General features: G+C 36.3%; 1 protein-coding gene across 1 annotated transcript in view; it reads left to right on the plus strand.

Annotated features, from left to right (window-relative positions):
- LOC150092326 (uncharacterized) overlaps positions 1 to 24,455 on the plus strand; it is a 279,626-nt gene that overhangs the window by 13,119 nt on the left and 242,052 nt on the right. The window contains exon 2 of the mRNA XM_090414847.1: positions 13,404 to 13,505. Coding sequence (XP_090270973.1) covers positions 13,444 to 13,505 — 62 coding nt within the window. The 5' untranslated portion in view covers positions 13,404 to 13,443. The remainder of the gene's footprint in view (positions 1 to 13,403; positions 13,506 to 24,455) is intronic.

Consider the following 24,455-nt stretch of genomic DNA (forward strand, 5'->3'; position numbering starts at 1 on the left):
TACTTCATTGAAATCCACCTAAAAGTTTATTTTTTTATGTATATCACAAAACGTAACTAGGGAATAGATGCTTCCTATTCATTATTTATATGCAGGGGCGGCTCGTGCATAGGCACTGCGGAACTGCAGCACCCTCAATTTTTCTCGATATATAAATATATTTATTAATTTATTTATATTTGCTTGTAATATTTAATTTTATCATCACCAATCCTATGCGATTCTCTTATTTTGTATAAAAAATAATAAAAATCCATCTTGTAGCACTCAGGAGGGCGCTAGCGACACTGTGTTTACCACAGTGTCATATTGCTACGCGCGCAATATGCACGTCATAGTGAGATACGAGCTATTAGCGTAATGCGACACTGTTGTTTATATGCAGTTTGCGCCAGTAGTAGAGTGTTCGTGGTGCTTATCGTGTTTACTCCGTCTCTTTAAATATTTGGACATTACAATTAAAGACATAACATTTGTTATAGTTTTTATTTTAGAACATTATTGGGGTTATGATAAATGATTTTATTTTTAAGTAATTTTGAATTATACCAAACTGTATAATTTTATCGATAATAAACATTATTTTTTCATGTTTATTTATTTTTTTTTTAATTTTTACCATAATTTTGATATTTTATCCAAACACGTATACACTGTACTTACAGTGTGTATGTATATTTCGAAAGTTTATGCTATCCGCTATTTTTCTTCTTTGTGCTGCTAAGAGATGTGTATCTTTCACTCTCTCTCTGACACACACACACGTATTTGTTTTTGCTTATGTTCCTGCTCTCCGGTATCCTAATATTTTATGACAAAACACAGAATAAATGGAGAGGGAAAGGAAGCAAAATTAGTATTAAAATATTGCTATATAATAATAAATAAACAATGAAACAATATATTCAAAATGAACAAAAATTTCCCTTTTAACTGTTCCATCATTTTGCTCATTTTTTAATATTAGCAATTTTTCAATTTCTACTATCTTATCTCTGATAAACTTTAAAATTATTTTAATATTAATTTTCAACTTAATAATATTCATTTAACTGTGCATACGAGTTGATGTTCAGTAGCATATAAAATGATAAGAATTCTCATTTAAATTTTAAAATTACAGATCAATGGCTACTCCACAGTGGGGAAGTAGAGGGGGCTTACTTGAGAGTAGCCAAGTTGTATCGTATAACGTTCATTCGTTGACGAACGCCGTGGTTGGGTAGATGGGGGGTGGGGATATGTATAGAGAGACAGATAGACAGAGTCTTTGTCTTCCTAATCACTTCCCGGGAAATATCTGAGGCCAAGCTTCTGATTACTGTGATTTCAAAGTGCAGCAGTGTACTATTACCTTTCAAGTAGTCTTACGGGACATTTTTAAAGGCATTCATTCGTTGAACCGAACAACAGCGTCTTCCAACATTGTCAATTTTCGTCACCCAGACTGTCATTGAGAAAAAATAAAGAAAGAAAGCTGCTCAGTTGAAGATCTGGTTTTTAAGCTCGGCGGGAATTCGTTGCACTCTAGTTAACCACAGTGAACAGCTCAACATTCTCTTTGAGACAGGAAACTACCTCACACTAACTTAGAACTGCTGTTTTCAATATGTCCAAATATATTAAACTCAAAACAGTTTTTATATTTTTAATTGGAAGCAAAGCAATTACTATGTCCGCACTTGTACGCACAAAATCACAATGCTCTGAATCTCAGATTAATGTCTGCGACACGGCTTTTTTTTTAATCCCCTAAATTGTATCAGAGATTGTCAGCAATTAAATCGAAACAAGATTGTAAATATGGAATGTCTTCTGCAGTTCAAGGATTCCTGGTATTTAGATCAATTATAATAATTTTATATATTATTTTAAATAAAATAAGAGCAGTAAATACTATAAGCTTAACTTTATGATTATTGTTTCCATTACAATGTATAGTAGATTTAATATTTCGATTATTTCGTTTTTTTTTGAGAAATATTAAACAGAAAGAGGTCAGCATATATCCTAAATGATAACAAAGACCATCGTATACAGCAGTGGTCGATATAACATTCTTTATCCTTCCTATCAAATATGTAATGTTAAGAAGGACGTCAAAAACAAAAACGTATCTCTTTGACGTTAAGCCAATATATTGTATGTATAATATATACTATATTATACATACAATAACTGTTACTATAAAATAAACAATCTAAAAGCTCAATTGTAATGTCCAAATATTTAAAGAGACGGAGTAAACACGATAAGCACTACGAACACTCTACTACTGGCGCAAACTGCATATGAACAACAATGGAACTGCGCCACGGACAGTGCCGCATTACGCTAATAGCTCGCATCTCACTATAACGTGCATATGCTTGCGCGCGTAGCTATGACTGTGGTAAACACAGTGCTGCTAGCGCCCTCCTAAGTGCTACAAGATGGATTTTTATTATTTTTTATACAAAATAAGCGAATTGTATAGGATTGTTGATGATAAAATTAAATATTACAAGCAAACATAAATAAATTAATAAAGATATTTATATATCGAGAAAAATTCGGAGTGCTGCAGTTCCGCAGTGCCTATGCACGACCTTCCCTGTTCTCAATGAGTTCGAATTGCGTCTGAAACGTCCTTATAGTCCTTATAAGGACTGGCTTAAAGGGGCGAAGCAAGAATGCTTTTCATCTTCCCCGTTATCTGTAGAGGACAGTGTAGGGATAAGGTGTTATTGAGCTATTAAAGCTCTGATCATGGCAGGAGGGTAACAGCAATAGCCGAGCCTCAGTTAGAGCTTCATTAGCTACAGCATTGCTATCCATTACCCTCCAAGGGTATTGGATACTTCTACCCAGCTCGCGTCTGAAACGTGACGAAGTTTTAGGCTTTTAAAGTGAAAGTGAAGGTAGAAGTTTTTTTTTATTTATTTCCAGAAGTGGAGTTTTTAATCCTGCCAAACAGGCAACCCAACCTGAAGAATGCAGTTAACAGATAAAATGTATTATGACGAATTTAATGTATAATAAGTGAGCCTCGTAGCTCAGACCGTTTAAAATATTGAAACACTCTAAAAACAAAATAATTTAAAAAAAAATCATTGCAAATAAGTCCTTGAACTCCTTAGTTCGGTGCTCTTTTCTTGTTCGATGGTCTTTTTTCCGTTCGTCTGTTCTTATTTCTTCCACCACCAAAACAAATTTCTGATAAAATTATCTAAACCGAAACAATAAAACGGTTCATATCACACCTAAAATCACGATATATAAATATAATATTCTAAAAAAAACGTGTTTATAAGGACGGAGGATGAGGTATTTTCTCGAAAGCTTTCATGTTGTTTGAATGTATTAGATGCAGTTAATTAGCGGGAGCTACGCAGAGAACAAGAACACGATCGACTGTTTCTTTATTATTATCAGCCAGCTTTGAACATATCCTTTTTCAGTATAGCTACAGTCTTGAAATTTTCCAATACCACTCTTGAAAATTGAATTTGCGCGGATGAAACCATCTATCCGACATCTCTTTAAATAATAATGAGCACGAAACACACACAGACTTAAGAACACTTGGATTTCCATTTCGCTGAAGTGCTCGTAAAGCCAGTGGGAAAAATCAACCACTCTCTAGAAACAAAAACAAAAAAAAAATAAAATAAATAAAATGAAAATCAAAAATTCATTGAACTTTAGTGGACCTAAACACTAGGGTTTTTCCTTCCACACGCAGCTACAGACATAGGACACACCGGGAGGTATAGGGATAGCCCTTCTAAGCCGTACCTGTCCTCCGGACGGGTACGGCTTAGAAGGGCTAAAGATAGATCCGTAAGAGGCCACTAGGCCTAATACCTGAAGGGAAGAAGATTATTTTTACACACGAAACGTAGAAAAGATAACAATGTTCAGTGTTAATACTTAGGAGATCAGTGGAAAAAATTATAACTACGATTTTTAATGCGCAAATATGCTGTAACGTATGTTTTAAATTAAAGATACCAAGAAATTATACTTGGTTTAAGGAGTCATCTCCCTGTTTTCCCCTCAGACGAGAGGCCAAATAATCTGAAATATGTCGGAGTGGTGGGAAGAATGACCTGGGTTTGGCGGATATTTTCACTTTTTAGGGGAGTACGTAAGTCTACCACTCATAGTCCAGAACCCGAACTACCACGTAACTAAGGTATTTCGCAACAGCTAATTTCACTGTTAGGAAGTTGAGTTTTAATGCAATTTTACGTCAACTTTTTTATTTGATTTAATTTATTGACTGATTTATTTTGGTATGATATAATAGAAAAACTGGAATAAATTATTAGAGGAAACGTATTTACGTATTTATAGATCCTTTACGTATTTATAGATCAATAGTTATCAGCGTTTGCAACTCAATAGTTAATGATCACTGGAAAATAAGAGCCTCCATAGCTCTTATATATCTGATCTCTTTCAACTAAGGGTGAGTTAGTCGTTCTCATACGGAGGTAGTTTTTTTTTTCACCCGGAAATACGGGTTTTTCGTCCCTCAAAAAACAGGCAACCCCCCCCCCCCCCTTGAACACACACGGATCTACCATAAAATACATACTCGATCTCTCGAAAGTATATTTTGGCAGCCAAAAAAAAGTTGGTCTTAGGATAAATAAAAATAAAACAACGTTGATGAAATATTTGGAAGAACAAGAATTTGTCTCTAAAAACTAAAATGAGAATATTTAACTCAAATGTAAAGGCAATACTAATATATGGATCAGAAACTTGGATGTTAAACAAAAAGATAGTTAACAGTGCCCTTCCTAAACTAGTGTTTAAGATTGATACTGGGAATATATTGGCCAAAACAAATATCAAACGAAGAACTATGGCAGAGAACAAACCGGAAACCCATGTTGCAATAGATACGCGAAAGGAAATGGAGATGGTTGGGGCATGTGTAGAGGAAAGAAGATAAAATAATAGTAAAACAGGCTCTAGATTGGAACCCACAGGGTAAAAGAAGACGAGGAAGGCCAAGAGAAACATGGAAAAGAACAATCCTGAAAGAAATAACAAATATTAATAAAAACTGGAACCAAATAAAAGCAGAAGCAAAAAACAGAGTCCGGTGGAAAATGATGGTGGAAGACCTATGCTCCCAGATGGAGTAAAGAGGTCTTTCTTCTAGATAGACAAACAAACAGATGAATCAGTGCATGATGTAAATCAGTGATATAAAGTTAATTTATTTTCACATCTATAGTGATGTAATAATCATTAGAGATTTCAGATTTATATTAATTCTGTAGTAAATATGAAGACTACCAGTCTCATTTTACTCTGATCATAATCAAAGCTACAGAGCAATCACTAACTCATTCAAGCGCTGAAGATTGATGGAAGCAACGTACCGAAATGCTCAGCATGTTTTACACGCATGAGTACCTCTCAATCTGAAATACATCATAATAATATCCCGCAGAGGAATTTAGCCAATTACTTGCTATAAATACGTGATACTACATGTCGTCACTATGAGACGCTTTCATCTCTTTGACTACAGGCTACTCTTCCATTTAATGGTTTGATATTTATTTTATTTATCAGGGGTCCTGACACGGTACAAAGATCATACATGGAAATCATGTCTGGCTGTAGTCTGGAGGGACTTTGATGAAATTTGATAAATGAATTTTATTATGGAAATATAAGGTTTTAATAAATTTATTTCATTAATTAATTATCATTAATTTATTTCAGTATTTATGAATAGTTGTTCATCTGTATTCCGGGGAACTACAGTTCCTGGAAAACTTATAGGGCTCCCTAGAGCATGCAGACAATTATTACTTGTGTTATATCTAGTTTCTGAAAAAAGAAAAAAAAAAACTTTCAGTGAATTGCGAAAATACTATTGAATTATTTCTAGCAGTTGTGCAACTGTATTATTCAGTATCAATATATGAAAGGAGTTAAATCAATATATGTTTTATTGATTTAACTACTTTGCAGGCGCAAATGTATAAAAAAATAAATGCGCAAATCATTAATGTTTTTTTAAGTACTACGCAAGAATAAAAAATCTTATTTCATAATTTATTACTAATAAATGAAAATCACACCATGAAAAAAAAAATTTTTTTTCTGCTATAATTCTTTTGTATTGTGTAGTGTTTTGGGACTGCTGGTCTGTTATTTGTTTGTATTCTCACTAGGATACAAACGTCATTAATATTACCGGAAGTTGTGTAACTGGGCCATGAGAACTGTCGTCTGCTATAATTAATATTAAAAGTACTGAACTAATTTGCAAATGCTTTCACGTTTAATTGCAGGCATAAGTAATTAGCGGGAATGTCTCGGTCTTAAAATGTATAAAACTAGTTTCATGCTTTTTAGTTAACTTTTTTTATTAATTGCAGAAATCTGTAGTAGATGTCAATTCACCTGTACGAGTTACGCAGAACTTCCGGTGATGTTGGGCATATGTCTAGTGATAGGACACACCCATCAGAGCAGCAGTTTTTATACTCTACGGATACTGAATTCGTAATTATAAATATGGGAAATGTGCTATTATAGATGTAGTAATGGTTTATATTTCGTGGGAGATTGTATTGATATATATTACTATGAACTGCTTCAAAATAGTCAACTTTTTGATGTATTATTCATAAACAAAAGCGACGTTTTGTATAGTCGATTAATACAAAGTGTAAGCATCCCTCCCCCCCAACTCCCAGAAAACTTTGGCTCAGGTGATTCATTTAATGACTGCTAGCGCCACCCAACGAATAGTTTAAAAGGTTTTCAGTGTTCGCCCACTTTTCAGGTACACTTACGTGAGAGGTGGTTGTTATCATAGAATCAGTTGTGTAAATAGGAAAAAATTTTGCGTGTGAATATTGTAAAAGAATGCGTACAAATGTCGTATAGGTATGTATTTAAAATAGTTCATATTCTTGTGAAGATGTGTTTTTCCCGATATTTCTATAGGACTAGCGTATTCAACTAGAACTTAACATTTTTTTACTGTTTCATATATTAGAATTGCAAAGCACTGTATTGTATTAGTGAGTGTTACTTTAAAGATAATTTGATAGGTGCACGCTATTTACTGAGCTTTTGTGAAATTATCGTATCAATTTTCAGTTACCTTTGTAAGATTGTTTCTCATAGATGTTATGTACACTTAACTTGCTAACTGAAACGTATCTCTTTGAGTATTATTAGAAATATATAATGGTACAGGCTTCCACAAAATTAGTCAAAAACATTGAATATTTATCGACATGTTTGCAGGGGGGAGGGGAGAGCAGATTGCTTCCCGGAGAAGGAAATAACTATAAAAAAGATGAAATTAATTCAATGGATTTTTTAAATCAATTACCACAAATTGAACTTATTTTTCTTGGAGGGGAGAAGATGCGTTTCTTAATGTGTAAGTACTTTAATTTTTGGCCATCTGTACCCAGGTTATTAGATTCTAACTGGACGAATTTTATTGAAATTTGGAATCTACTATTGGTGCAAACTGCATATAAACAACAGTGGAACTGCGCGACGGACAGTGTCGCATTACGCTAATAGCTCGCATCTCACTATGACGTGCATATGCTTGCGCGCGTAGCAATATGACTCTGTCGAAAACAGTGCTGCTAGCGTCCTTTGTCCTCCTAAGTGCTACAAGATGGATTTTTATTTTTTTTATACAAAATGAGAATTGTATAGGATTGTTGATGATAAAATTAAATATTATAAGCAAATATAAATTAATAAATATATATCGAGAAAATTGGGGGTGCTGCAGTTCCACAGTGTCTATGCACGAGCCGCCCCTGATAATAATAGAGAATTATACTATGCGTCCATTATCGTTCGGTTTGTTTCAATCGGATAATTTTTATTGGCAAAATTTCATTTTATAAAACTGATTCGAAGGTGGTTGGAATAAAACTTAGTATTCCGGATATGTATTAATTTCTAGAATAATTGCAATAGTAAAATTAGCCAAACAAAATTGTCCTCAATTATCACTGAGGACAACTTGACCACGCTTACGACACTATCTAAAACGGATTGTGCACGTTCTCTGATTATAATTTGGTCGTTTAACCAGCCTCAGATTCAAGACTGTTTAACGAAGGATTTATTGGCCAAACGATTTGAAATATTTATTTTTTCCTCTACACGTACCGTTTAAATGCAAATTTAGGCATAAATGTGCATATAACAACTCATGGAGATAGTCTATTAAATGAAGGCGAGCCAAGATGTACAGTTTTTGTACCAAAAGGTATGTCAGATGGATCAGTAGCCTCGTCTTCAAAAACGAAATTTTGCGTATGTATTACTGCAACTGTTTCTTGATCTTCCTCTGTCCATTAGTTGGCCTGTAGAGATCAAGAGAACCGAACGTAGGTGAGAGTAGATGTCTAAGGTGATATCTTGGCCACCTCAACTGATTTATTTGAACTGTTTCTGTTCGGGGTCTTCGCTGGCTTTCATTCAAGAATGACTGGAATGTGATCTTGAGTGTATCCTAGTATTTAAAGGCATGTTGTCTCAACACTACAACAAGAAACCTTAATTTTTGAGCACAAGAGGCTTGCTACATATGGCTCGTTTTCGTTTACAAGCACTCTGTTATAAATTACTAGTCTACTAATTTAGTCCGATTCATCTATAATTTTCTAGGTGGTTTAAATTTCCCTTTTTAAGGTATTAGTGTTATTAGACCTCTCCATTGTAATGAATATTAGATTTAGTAGTTTACAAAGATCTTTTCTTGTATGTTTTAATAGTCTATTATACCATCCAATCCAGAGCGATTCAAAATCTTTTCCCGGCATGTCTCTAAGAGGTGTATACAGGATGTTCTATGATAGAAATACCAAACTATCAATAATACTTCTAGATTTCTTCCAAATCGATCTTATCAGATCACAAATTATCTTATATTTCGATCTACCAAGGCACTAATTACTTCAGCACTTAAATCTTGGTTATCTTCTAGGTCGTTTTCTGCTCTGCTAACCGTCCTACCCAATTCTATCTGTGACTATGCCACCCTTAGATTAGCTGTGCTCGCCCATTATTGAATTTTAACCATGTCAACTTGCTTTCTAACATCTCAACTAGTTTGCACACTTTTCTTATACAATAGTACTTCAATGTTTTGGAAAATTTCTCTTATTCCTTACAAATGTATTCAGCTGTTTCCCCACTATATCCAGAAGAAGATTAGGTTAAAAGACTTGTGGGTTTGATAGGTGGAAAATGAGTGATGATTGAGACATACAAATTGACTGAAAAGCTTTTACATGAGGTCTGGTAATGGGAGAACTAGGGCTCATCCTAGAAAAAGGAGCAAGAGTGTGGTTAGTAAGGGTGTGATTACCAGAGTTCTTACTGGAGAATGGTGAATGAGTGGAAAGGTCTGTTGAATGGTATGACCATAAATAAGTTCAAAGCGAAATATTACGATAGATATTGCTCGAAAATTGGATAGTGCTTGGCATAGGGCATGTTTAGGGCCTCTCTCCATTAGTCTAAAGGTGTGGCCTCTTGTTTTCACTTTTTTCTTGAATAACACTATCAGTGTAGTTCACCCCCCCCCAACTGTTCTACATTTTTTTTTAAATAACTTTTTCGTTTAGAGCTTTTCAGCATTATACTAATTTTTATTCTGATCAAAACTTACTCTTTCAAATGCACTGTGTTCTTGCATCTTGAACCAGTTCGAATATAATCTACAGGCTGCTTAGTCTATATGTCGGAAAAAACAGTTAAGACGATATCTTTTTATAATTGCGACAATATCTTATACTAGAAAACACTCGCACAATTAGTGCAACATGCCTTCTTATGGTATGTCGGTCATAATAGTAACTGACTGTTACTATTATGACCGACATAATAGTAACAGTCATTATTCAACTGTAATTATTCATAAGTATTTTATCTAACCTCGGGGAAAAAAAGCCAATTTGCAAGTCAACTTCTCAAAGGCCCTGAGGATTTCATGTCCAGCATCGTATGCTCTAGCCAGTTTTCAGATTTCACAGCCTGCAATCTTTGTACTTATGCTTCCCTCCCAACACTGCCTGGTGTTTGGGCCGGAAGCAGTGAACTCCAAATCAGCACCATCAGATTATGGTGGAGAGGTGTCTAATGCGCTCTCCCCTCCCTTTCCAAATTTGCTAAAGGAATAGATAATACCAGAATCTGGATGGTCATGCATTGTTAACTTTTTCCCTTTTTACTTATAAATTTCTTCTGGCTAAAAGGTTTGGATAAAATCTTTAGACTTTCAGGACTCCACCTGAAATTTTCCACTGCCAAACATACTCGTCCACAACTTTAGCATCCAGCGAAGTAGCAGACAATGAATGCTACCCAAGTTCATCATAAACCGAGGATTCATGTAGGCCGAATGTCTGAGATGAGGAAGCCATTTATTACTTCACTGATATCTTCAGTCACATCGCTAGCATCTTCTTTAGTATGTAGTGTGTCTGGTTCATTCACGTATGATGAAACTTGATCTTCCTTGCATTCTTGCCTATTACTTGTGCAAGGCAGTTTCCCCTTTTAAAGGTTTCAGCAATTTTCAGAATTTTTGTCAATCGATCATAGGATACACTAACTTCACCACGATATATAAAATCTACGACCACATTTAAATACGCATATCCTATATTTTTATAATTACAATACGATGCTTAGATGGATTTTCCAAAAACAAAGTTTTGAAAAAAAAAATACATGCTTCAAGCACTATTTTGAGCTTTTAAACTCGACCATTCAATGCCAAAGTTATATCAACAAGCGCTTCACTAAAAGCAACTGCTTATATACAGCTAAGATATTGTCCTGATGATTATTCCATTTCAAAAGCACCTCTGCTTCCATTTTAATATCTTCATATAAAAATGATTAATAACGTCATTAAACTGCTATGCAAATCCATTAAGTGTAACATTGCCCTATAAAGATAGCGAGATTAGGCTTAACGATTCCATACTTATGCTATATCAATAAACAAATCAAAAATACCATTAAAAAAATTTATACACGTAGCTTTGAATAACAATCTGAGTATTACATACATACATTTTTCAATTTAAAAATACTCTATAAAGCAGCCTACATACACTGCCACAATAGCGAGATTAGGCTTAACCGCGTATACAGTTTATTTACTACATAGCTTATGCAAAGAATGGCGACGTCTTTGAGAAGAGTCTTGAAGTACAAGTATCTTGTATTCCAATATGAACGTTCAGGAAATTCATATTTTGTGTTGTTGAATGAGGTACAGAAATCTCAATCTGTAGATGAAACATGTTTTTGTGTAAAATGATCACAAACTCAAGTTATAACTGACTCATCTGTTTGAATTCGATGTTCATCATTCGGAGATATTTCCTGGCTTGCTTTGTCCATGCTCTTTCAAAACACTCCACCTGTTTCGTGAACTGCCTGCTTCGACAACAGTTCCACATCTGATCATCTTTAGTTTTTCCCTCATACACTTGCCATGATTTCGTTTGAGTATCATTGACTTGAATGCGTAGAAAGCAGGTTGCCTAAACTATGCAATATGCTTTCTCTTACAACATCCACGACTGGATGATTTTCTAACAATCCTTCGATGAATCTTGACAACAGGTGTTTTGTATAAGAAATCTTGCCTGTTTTCCAGGCCAAAAAAGCATTGCAGTTAATATTATTACATGAATCCTTCCTGGAGTCTCAACACTCATCGCGGCCACTTTCGATCTACCGTCTGCATCAAATCTTTGTCTGTTATTGCGTGTGTTCTCTGGCCAGCTAACCTGAAGAATAAACCCATCCTAGACGGGATTCTAACTATGGTCTTTTGCGGGGACGTCATGTTATGTGGTTCTTCCAGCTGCGCCACTGAAGCACATTGAAGAAAAACTGGGAGTTCTTTAGCAAAGGTTGATGACACAGTTAATGCAAAAACCGAATGAGATGTTCACCGCCACTTCAAACTTCTGCACTCAAAAGATTGGGGAGGGGGACAGTTTGTTCACTGGAGTCAATTTACATAAAAATCACTTGTGCCTTTTCATAACTTACATGATGGCCTTCATTGCCAGCTTCTCACTAAATGCATTTGAATCTTTTCTGTAAAACCAGTTGTCACAAGTCCATGCATAAAGTAATTTTCATCCTTTCACTCTTATGTTTGTATTTGTTTCTGTGACCATAGCAACACCGAAAATTATTAAAGGTAATATACTGCGTTTGCTTCTCCGTTACCATGGAGAGGCGATAAGGCACCCAGCTTAGAGAAATGAAAGAAGAAAATGATTGAATGTTCCATTTTGATCCTTAATTCCTACAGGCAAGCAATTTATCTTATCAAATAGGCCGATCTAGTTGCATCTTAATTTTAACGTCTTCTGGCTTGAAGGTTCAGACTTCACAACTCCATCCCCCTAGTTACCTGAATGAGAGATGAGTTTTTGGTGCTTTTCAGACTGGGTTTTGTTATTAATCTTTACTTGGTAATTATAACGAATTCCCAGTTTCACCCACGTATTTCTTGAAAGTGTTACTTCGAAGTAGAATTAGGTTTTCTTACTGTATAAACTGTTGCACTGTAGAATTTTTTACTTATTCCAATCTGTTCTGGAATACGACTTTGTTCCAATATGTTATTTTCATTGGTGAGCATTACTTTTGCTGATCACCAAAATCATATTTTTGCTCTCAGGTATAACTATAATTCCCCTCTTACTAACAAACTTCTCACTTTGTTTGGGAAAACATTGGTCTGTATATTACGTAAACACCCTTAAGAAATTCTTGCGTCATATGCTGTCTTACAAAGCGACAGTAATAGCTTACATCCAATACGGAAGTGTTTGGAGTAATTTCACTACACAACTAAAGGTCGTTGAATCAGGAAAGTGTGATAGAAATGAGCGTGCCTTCAGGGGCTAGAAAAACTGATGCGTGTAGTTAGAAGGTCAAAGTTACGTTTACACTTAATGATAACGCATCTTTAATGCTTCCACGTTCATTTTTAAGCCTCTGACTCTGTCATATTTTAAAGCATTATCTCCTTAGTTTTGCTTGAATGTGAAATCACCGATTTTTTTTTAAAAATCGTAGTTAAGTGTTTTTGGAAGCAATCTGGTCAATTCTCATCCGCTTAACGTATCAAGTTGACGTTTTAAAGTGAATTTTTTTCAGTCTATGAGAGAGATATGAATGGGGAGAGACAATCCAGATACTCACTGAGTGTGGATGCCTCGTACGTCTATCCACATACTTCATGAATTCATAGTTTAGCTAAATTAGTTTCCGATGATTTTCCTAAAAGATTATGCATATAATAAAGCCATCAGTCTGCTTGCTACTAACAAACTGAATAAACGTTTGATTTCTGTTTACAGGTATCATCAAATCGTTTACATTTGAACCAGATTCTTATTGATGGCATATTTATTCGCTCATATTCTCGGAGCTACCATGGTAAAAGAGATGTTTGCTTTTGGGTAAGTGATTCTTTCTAAATTTTTTTTAAGAATGAACATCCGCTTAAAATTTTATTCTAACAATGTAATTTATAAAATTAAAATTTTAATAGTTAAAATCATATTCGAAGTATTTGCACGGTTTTGATCGGTCGTTGAGGATGTGGATTTTACGGTCTGCAGGAATATATGCCTCAGATGCCAAAATACTATTTAAAAAAAAAAAAAACCACGCTTCTCTAACTCGCAGAATTATTTCGACGATAGAAGGGGGTTTGAATAAAGCCCACGTTTATTCAATGTGAATAAATTAGCTGAGAAGGGAAGTGTAATTATGATTAACTATAAACTATTTTAGGGCTTTGCACTATAAGTAGCTTTATGAATGAAGTTGTCCACCTGCAGAGACAAACAATAAATGAGTTAATTCTACAACTGTAATTCTGTAGGTATAATCATTGATTGATGAAAAAGCGGAAGAATGGCTGATACAAATGGTTATTTATTAGACTGGCGGTATCAAAACGTTTCCTAGAAATGACGTTGATTGATGATACCTCAAGAAAACGAGACAAAAGAGTGGAGCTCCAAACAGGACTCGTTCACAGTAACGTAAAATTATGACAACAGCGTGTGGCTGAGATGGCACAATTTCACGCGAAAAATCTTCAAAATGCATAACATCCCCGCTAAGAAAATTAGCTCTTTTTTTGTGACTAAAGCAGCAATTCCAACTTCATGGGTGGTATAGTTTATAAGCTTAGTATGTATATGGGCAATGAGCTCGAGTATGTCTTAAACAAAGACTTGATTTCTTTTGGAAGGGCGAGAACGCGAAAATGACGCAAAGGGCAACGCTCCTCGAACGCGGAGAGGCTCATTAGCAATCGTTTTCCTTTGCATGACCGTGACTGAGCTACACTGACGTCTGGCGACTCTGTGTCATGACAACCGTTTCCTAGGTTACGAGACCTCTAGTGGAAGGTTCGAGAGATGGATTGAGAACTGATAACTTACGCTCTCTTTTGGTATTCACGTAATTCACGTAGCAAATATGCATGTTCGACATCTAGACAAAACAAGGACTAACAAATAAAGGATGGACGTCTTACAGTGTGTGAAAGAAATGGTCTTCGCATAGCTGAAGGTAAGATATGCGCTTTTTTAGAATGGCGATATGGCCTACTTACGTCTGGCATTTTCCGTACAGTGGAGGTCGCAGAGTACGGACGTTTCTCATTGATCGGAAACCTTTTTTTAGTTAGTAGGTGTAAGTGGGTACGGATTTTTCTCGATCTTCAGAGGAAGAAATTGTGCCCATTCCACGTGCACACACACTCAGTAATGTACTGAGTGTAAGGAGGAAACCATATTGGCTGTCCAGGTACATGGGCGGTAAGTGTAGTCGCTAACAGAGCTTCATGGATGCTTGACTAGCGGTTGTTAACGAACGGAGATATTTTTCTAGTACATTGGTATAGAAGGATGCAAATGCTTTACTATAGGAAAATTTTTGTTTTACATGATTGTTAAAACTGCTTTATTTTTTTTCAAACGCGTGTTTTTAAATTAAGATCAAAATATGACGTTTTCCAGTTCGTAGCAGCATTTAGCACTGCTTCTAAGATGAGAGTCGAACTACCAAATCTATATTTTTCTTGCTAGAAGCCAGAAATTTTATTTTTTTCCCTGAATATCACTTGCAAAATCACATACTTCCCCTCTGTCTTAAACCTACCTCAATATATTTAGAAATAATCGAAAGTTGTCTGTTATAGGAATAATTTGGAAATACTAGAAACCAGATTAAAATTTCTTGTGATTTTTGACTTAACGCACTTTTCTTGGTAATGTGCAACAGTAAAATTAAATATAAGCCGTTTAAATTTCATTTTTGTGAGTTTTTTTCCTGAGTTGGGAAATATCTGGCTAATGATAGTGGTATAACTTTGCATAAGCAATTTTTACGGCTTCGAAATGGGAAGAGCCAGAAATTTTGCCTTTTTGGTCCTTACAAACTGTTTGCACTATCTCAATGTAGGCGTTTATGTGTAGTGTTGTGTGTTATGCTAGTTAGTTATTGTCGAGCTACTCTCGTCTTCAGTGAGAATGCTTTCGTTAAAAATGAAGCTTTTTTTTTTTAGTGATAACAATTAACGCAACCAAATAAGTGAATGGCCCAAACAAATGCATAGAAGTTCAATGAACAATGGGAAGTTTATCACAAATTAAAATCTTGTAACATTTGACTCACTACCGTAAATATTTAATTTTATGCGTAAAATTTCCTGGACATGTCACATTTTCTAAAATTTTTTTAATTTCAAAAATCTGTTTTTGTAACTGCTAATTACCGTAAATATAGGACTTTCTACAAAAGAATGGTGATATTTTAAATGCAAATAATTTATTGAAAACTTAAGCTACAGCAGTAATAAGTATTGTAAAATGAGTTTGTCAAATTTTGATTTGGAGTGAAAAATTGATGGTGAACTTTGCAGGTCAGAATACATTCAACTTGTTACACATCTTGCCACGTGTGCTCCAATATTTCCGAGTGGTAATAACTACCTAGTATGGCGTTTCTAATTTTAAGTCTTGCAGCTTACATTTTAGCCATAGCAAAGGTTTAAGGGGGATCAAGGCAGAAGTACGTGGCAAAGAAATTTTGGTTTCCTTTCTCTCTGGACTTACTCAATTTAAAGAACTTTTATGTCTTTTCCAATTTCTTCCAGAAAGAAATCTGAATAGTAAAATTTCGGATCGGTGCGAATAATCTTATTGATATTGTGCTTGAAGGAAGTATGGAAGGAAGCAGTGATTTGCGCAAGAGTTGGGAAACTACATGTTTGCCTTTTTACAGCATACTCGGTGTCCCGTATTTCATCACGCCTTAAACGACCATGAAAATCCAAACAGAAACAATTACACTGGCTACAAATATTCACAATTTCAATTCCTACGTCAGTTATGTCCGCTTCAGTCTGCAAAACCACGCCCACTTTTCATAAATTCAACTTCTCTCCCTACCGACTTCAATCTTCTTACACTGAAATTAATCTTTTCGTTTCAATGCGACATAAATGCATCGCATGAAACAAACCATGTAGGTATGGACACATTTATTCCCCATTCGCTTTAGTTCTTATCCAAGCCAAGATTCTCCACGAAAGGTACCAAGCATTTTAAAGAGAAGCTGCTAGTTTTCATCGAAATATCTCCCTTTTCTGCTGTATCAAGGCTCGAATAGTTGCAAGCAAATTATCACACCCAATACCATAACTTTGTCCAGTTCTGCTCCTGTTTTTGTACTCTCAGTTCTACTGTATCGTTAATGTAAGTCGCATTAAGGGGGGAGAGCAGGGCATTGCAACATCCAATGCCCTGCTCTCCCCCCGGAAGATCAAAGAAATTGTCCAAAATGGATGCTAAAGTTTCTTGACCCTGATGGCCTTTCTTCGAAAAAAAATCGGAAAAAAAATCCCCCCACAAGGCCTCATTTGCGATACAACGCATTCTTATAAATTGTTTTAATGCTATATCGAAAAATGTGTACGCACTATAAACTTATCAAGCATAAAATGCTGTTCCATACCGATTAATTTCACCCCCCCCTCAATTGTTTGTCTGAATGTCATCTTAAAGAAAAGTAGCTCTACTTTAACACGCTTGGAGAGTGGCGCTATCTGTTGATGCAAGACTGAAAGATACATAATGATCTGAGATTTCAAATTTATGTATCGGCTTCTATCTATTGTCGTCTGCTCAGAACCGGTGCTACTTTCTTGAGCCTGAAGTAAAATTATTCGGTTTTTTTTTTTTTTGTGAGCACCCAGGCCTGACATTTAGATAAACTATCATGTAGCTGAGCATGAAAATAGTGCACTTTAAAATCAGGTGTTATAAAAAAATATTTTATACTGGAAAATTGACTCGACACTGATTTAAAAAAAAAAATAAATAAATAAATAAATCGGGCAGTGACATTTTGAACTGTCGATCTTAAATTAATCGAAATGCAAGCTATTTTAACATCAGCTACATTCCATTATATTGGACTAATTGAAAGCTTACTGTAAGCAATTTGCGCCGTAAAAGCTATTTGCGGAGCAAATTTTTTGCTTAAGATTCTTACTAAATTTGAAGTAATTAAGCTTTATTATATAAACTCCTTTTAGGGGAAAAAAATGATTTAGCATATTTTCATTGGAAATAAGATTTTACACATTTTTGTATTAAGAAAAATGGCATGAAACGGTCATAAAAACCAAATATTCTTCAATAAACATAAGAATTCCGAAAAAAAAACATTTTACTTTTATAAACTTTTTTTTCCCCCTGTTTATTCGATTTTCATTTCATAAAATATTATTTGGTCATTAGATGAGATTGAGTGAATTCTAAAAATGCCAGGTTCGAGGTTCATATGCAGCACTGTGAAAAATATTCGTAATTTAAAATAATGAATTTTTGTAATTGTTTCTGTTTGCTTATGGTTCATTTTGGTTTCATAGCACGTATGATCGGCACTTACGATTTGTCCGATATTGATATTATTAAAACTTCCATGAAGTCACGACTTATCGTGGGAGGTCCCACTGCTATATAGTTCATCATATACTGCGCCTTAAATACGTTCACAACACTCGCGGGCAATAGATTCCAATCGCTCGCCACTCTCCATGCAAAAAAAAAACCCCTGCTCCTCACACCCTTCCTATACAGATTCCAGGAATTGACCTCTTGTTCTCTCCTACCTTCATCCATTCTTTGCAAAACCTCCCTGACATTAATGTGGTAATAACTTCTTAACAGATTGTCTGTCATATCCCCTGCTCCTATCCACCAATTTCTGCAAATTGTATTTTCTCTTCTACTCAACATTCCACAGACCAAAACCATCTTTAGTCAATCGTCTCTGGATATTTTCCAAAACATCTTTTTGAAACCCCCAAGTGACCAGAATCTGTTCACAGTAAGCCTTGTACGAGTGAACCATAACATCCTTACTTCAAGTCGGTGCCCTCCGTATTATTCCCATTATCCTGTCCACACAATTTTAATGTCCCCAAAACTTTCGGTCCTTATCCATAGCCACTCCCACATCTCTCAACTGCTCTACCTCTTTGAAGATATTTCCACCGATTGTGTACTCTGCTTTTCAAATGTGAAAACTTTACGCTTTGCAACATTGGATTGACATCCCTACGTATTTACCCATTAAATCAGTGTATTCAACTCCCCTTGCAAAGCCACAGCAACCACTCTACTCCAGATAGCTCTCCCCAGCTTTGCATCTGCAAGCAACTGCATATCACCATTCAGACCCCTCCCGATATTATAAAAATTAAACAGCAATGGACCCAAAACAGACCCTTGGGGTGCACCACTAGTAACTTTCCTCTTCTGTGATATCACTCCTCCATAAACTCGCTGATACTTATCAGACAGCCAATTTCCAATCCGGCGAACTAATCTACTGTTCAGTCCATCCGTTCCAATTTAATTACCAGCTTGTCGTGAAGCAATTTATCAAAGACCTTTACAAAGTCTAAATATACCACTGTATGCAAGTAAGCAGATTGCTAAAACACGATCTTCCTGTAACAAACCCATGCTGGCCACCAAAGAGTAATTTTCTGTTGTCAACCCAATTCTTAATCTTGGTCCTAACTAACCTCTAAACTTTAACCACAACCCCATACATAGACTGGGCTATAATTCAAAGCCCTAGTCTTGTCATATCTCTCTTATGAATCGGAACAATTTTATCCTTTCCATTCCTTTTAGAACTTGGCCTAGTGCAAGACTCGTGTTAAAAAGATATGTCAAAGCTGTTAACTCCAGGAAATATTCCCTCAAAACCCGTGATTTGTATCAAGGTCTAAGCCTTATTTACATAAAGTTTATTCAATTCCTCATACTTCTGCTCACTAATCGTTCTTCCTTTTCTACTGCATTCAAGTTCTGCATGATGTCACATTCACAATAATGAAATACCTTAATAAATTGCTCATTAAATATCTAAACTACATCCTCTTCAGCGGTTATCATTCCTCCATTTTCACCAATCCATTGCCATCAGTGCCAGAATAATCATTCTTTCTTCTACTGGCCACATATCGAAAAAATTATCTAGGTTTTTTTTAGGCCGCATTAGCTAACTGCTACTCATACTGCGCTCTTGCTATTCTTATGAAGCGAGTCGCATTCCTCGACTGCTCTTTGTACTTCTCATGCAACTGGTTGTTATAACTACTCATTTTGTGCTTCTTTCCTAATACCTTCTTCAGATTGCACACCTTACCTCTCGATTCATCCACCAAATATTTGGAGTAGGGTCCAAGCAGCATTGATATCCTTAGCATCCAGTTCCTCCTTGCAATTTATTCCCACAGACGTCCTCGAATGACTGGTCATCCTGCAAGTGATCACTTCATGGTCACTCTCACTAACTGGTGGAAGATTTGACACCCATTCTATAATATCTGATGATCAAATTCAATACCCTTGATCCTCGTGTATACTCCTACGTACCGCCTGAGGCAACTCTTAAAATCTCCAGGAATTCATTTTATTTGCTACCAGATGCAGTCTCTTGATTCTAGTCTATATTACCATAATTAAAGTCGCCCATAATCATCACTCATTTCTTGATAATCAGACTAATTTGTCTATACGTTTCCTTCTCATTGCCCTCCATATTACCAGGTCTATAGCAACACCCAACAAAATATTTCATCCTGTTCCTCTACTTCACACCATACTTCCTCAAAACCGGGGCCACTATTTGCACCTTGCAAACCAACTTTAGATGGGCACAACTCATCTGTTACCATCAACTCCTCCCTTCTCTGTCTTCACGAAAAATATATCCGTTCATCTCTATTCCTGTCAGGATGTCATCCTCATCTATGTCTCGCTTATACCAACAATTTTGGGAAGAATAAACTCGATTAATGGGACAATTTCGTTCCCCTTATTTCGAATACTTTTTCGCAGTAAACAAACATAAGAAATCATTTCTGGTTCAATTCCTACTAACATCACTTCTCTGATGTGACTCTTCAATACCTTCCCCAGTCCATTTAATATTACTACCAATTCTACAACTTTCCTCACACTCGAACTTCATCCCAGACCATCTCGATCCCCTTTTGTCCACTCACACATTCGTCTCTGAATCCAGCATCCATGTTTCATAGTGTCTCCCCGTCCATCCCGACTCTCCCCATTTGCAAGCCTCTCCCTACCCTTTTGCTCTTTCATATCACCTCGCACCACCTCAAATCTATTCATTACAGTGATTACCTCTCCTTCCAGCAACAATCTCTCCACCAGACTGGCACCAAAACCATTTAAATGCAGCCAATCTTTATACAATTCCATCCGTCCCTCAAATACATTCCACACATTTACAAAATGCACTCCTTTCTTCTCGCATAGCTGTGCTAACATATCATTCATAATCTTTGCTCGTCTCCTCAATTCATCGCTATCATACCTTGGCAACACACTGACTGCCTTTCCTATCACACTGTTATCTTTTACTCTCCTAAGATCCAATCTTGCATTTTCCTTGTTCCACAAATCATTTGTTACTACTACAACCGACTGTTTCGCTCTTTATTCCTCATGTCCAATGCTTCAATCACTACTCATTCTACCAACAGGAAAACAAACCTTATGCACCTCCTCATTCACTACATCTCTGGAATCTCCATAGAAAGCCACTCTGTAATCATTTGTTACATCTTTCGCATGGCCATCTTTCCTTCCACTCTTTTTCACTCTTCCATGTATGTCTAATTCTTTTCATTTCACTTCGTCTGCACTCCATCTCTTGCCTCATCTTCAACTCTGCTTTCATGTTCGGATCCAATATATAACCGAAGATTCATGTGTGATATTTTCATGTAGTTTCATATGATTTTGGTTGTGCAGCATCTACAACCGACCTCACGCTGATGTGAAGGATATCCTAGGGTGATTGACTCATGTACGAATATAGGAACGGATTATGTTCCTTTGAGGCCCTAGGCGTGGTTTTCCCCTTCAGTCGTTTACGACCATAGGTGACTTTGTAGGAATTGCTCACAAAGTGTTCCTGGTGAGATTTTTTACGCGATAGGGGAGTGCTTCAGAGACATTGAGGACATCCAACGTGGTGTGACCAAGAGTGAAGGAGATCGTCCAAGACTTCCATCGTGCCTTTTGAACCCCTATACGGATGTCAAGGTTGTGTAGTGGGAGGGAGATTATTTTAAATCTGTAATTGACAATTCCAAATATAGTTCTTTTGTTTTGATATAATAGTATCATTACTTAATGGACACGCTATGTATTTATCCTCCAGAGGAACAGGAGGAATGATTTAAAAAAAATTGTTTGCTAAATAAGGAATTGAAAAAAGATTCCATGGAAGCTGAAGAGGCAGTTTTATATTTTCAGAAAAGGCCTAACAAAGAAACCGACTAATGAACATTTGTTTTGTAGGAATTTGTGGGGAAAACAAATGTTCAGTCTAATAAACATGATCAAGTATATCTCAAACAAGATCATAAACCTGTTGTCAAAATTAGACACAAAAAAGCTTCTGGCCCTGATGACATTCCTCCAATTGTCCTGAAGGTCTGTGCAGCAGAACTGACTCCTATCCTATGCTGTCTGTACACACTATCTTACTCCACCAGTATATATCCCAAAGCCTGGAAATTGGCCTATATTCAACCCATTCCCAAAAAGGAGGCAAATCGCTGCCATCTAACTACTGCTCTATCTTGCTCACCTTAATTCTATTTAAGGTGGTGGAGAAAACCATCAATTCTCAACTACTTTACTTCGAAGGTACCCAGCTATTAAGCGACCACCAGTACGGATTCCGCCGATGCCGATCAACAGGTGACCTGCTCTCATATATCACCCATCTCTGGACATATACCATGGAAAAATCTGGCGAATCTCAAGTAGTTGCACTCGATATCTCTGAAGCCTTTGACCGAGTCTGGCACAAAGGCTTACTAAGCAAACTTCCATCATTTGGACTGTTTCAGGACTACTTCAGATGGATTGCCAGCTTGCTGTCTAGACGCACACTAAGTGTAATGGTAGATGGCTCTCTATCCTCCCACTATCCAACTAATGCTGGGATCCCCACAAGGCTCAGTTCTCTCACTGAACCTCTTCCTATTATACATCAATGACCTACTTCAGTTGAACCTCCAAACCAATACAGTTTTTCAGATGACAGCACACACATTGCACTCCTCCCTTTCATTTGGCAAACCTTACCCTACACAATTCTACAATCCACAGAACATCAACAACTTCCCTTAACGCAGACCTCCAAAACATCCTCCGATAGGGCTCAGATTCTCGTCAACTTCAACGCTAGTAAAACCCAGTTCTGTCTTATTTTCCACAAGAAAGAACCATTTTCCCCCAGTGTTATTTTTGATAACACTCAAATCCCCAGACAAGATAATCTCTTCTTGGAATTACCATGACATCAGGCCTCTCCTGGCATAAACACATCACAACCATTGCATCCTCAGTTTCCAAAAAAACTAGACTTTCTCTTTCGCTCAAGACGTTACTTCACTTCAAAATAGCTGTTAACCTTATACAAATCACAAATCCGCCCAGGTATCGAATACTGTTCTCGTATTTGGAGTGGAACTCCTAAAAGCTCCCTCAAAATGCTTGACTGAATACAGAGGAGAGCAATTACACTGATAAATGATCCATCTCTTACCGACTCACGCCCCCACTTTCACATAGACGTTTAGTCTCTGCAATTTGTATATTCTACAAATATCTTCATGGAAAATGCTCATCTGAAACATCAGTAATTCCCCCACTCTGTACTAAACCCATCGGAACACTCCTCCATCCCTGCTACTGCTGTACTGTGGAACAGTTTTCCCGTGAGGTATTTCCCAAGGAATACAAAATACAGGTTTTCAAATCGAATATCAAGAAATTTCTTCTTTTTCATCCCAGTACCCATATACTGTACTAAAGTACTATAGGTTGAACAGCCAACCTCTCGTATATGGGTCCAACATAAAAAATAAACCAGCAATTATTTTGGTAGTTTGTTTTTTCTTCAGCTATCTTGATCTAACTGCTTAGATCAAGATTGCTGAAGAATTATCAAATGTAAATAAAGGCTTCTATATCAACTTGTCACGTATATGTTTCGGTTCATGATTTTACCAATAAATATAATCTTTAATGATCGCTAATCGTCTTTCATTGTCATTTAGCTCACTTAGATTGGTTCGGATCATGTGTCAGTGTTGACAAAGGAAAAACCAGTTTCCCAGAACAAACTCCCACTACCACCGTCAAGTTCTTTCCGATAAATGTCTTGCTAATGTTAGTCCTTGGCCCGATTCAAAACAATCTTATTACAAGGGAGGGTGAATTAGCTGTTTTTCACATGGAAGGGAACATTTCTTCCTCTACCGCTTTTCCCTTCCGAAAACGGTCAACATATTTTGGCGACCAACAGCAAATACTAAGTATAATAAGGGCGTAAATTGCATGTATGATCTGGTTGGTGGTTTGACTGTCTGAAAAGTACTGCTACCGATATGAGACTGGATGAGCACTGAAATATCCTTAAAGATTCTTAGCATCTTCGAAGATATTCGAACACGGGTCTTTTTCACCGAAAAAAAGAGAAAAAGCTTCCTTAGTGAGCTAAATGGCTCTCGGAATGTGTAACATTTTTCATTTTCTTCAGTTGTTTGAATTTCTTGCCGAATATAGAAACTATATAAAGTTCAGCGATTCCAAGCGTAAGTAAATACCTGGATAGTGCAGCACCTGACTCATTTGGTAGTGCAAACTGAGGCAACTCATTATGAAGTCAGATCACTATTCTTGGTATTTACCCATAATGTGAACTTAGCTCCTTGGAGCTAAGTTCTACATTATGAGAGGTCACTACCCAGATCGGTTTCA

The sequence above is a fragment of the Typopeltis vanoorti genome, chromosome 26 (genome assembly GCF_054136105.1).
Source record: "Typopeltis vanoorti isolate ZY-2024b chromosome 26, IOZ_Tvanoo_1.0, whole genome shotgun sequence".
Lineage (NCBI taxonomy): Eukaryota > Metazoa > Arthropoda > Arachnida > Uropygi > Thelyphonidae > Typopeltis > Typopeltis vanoorti.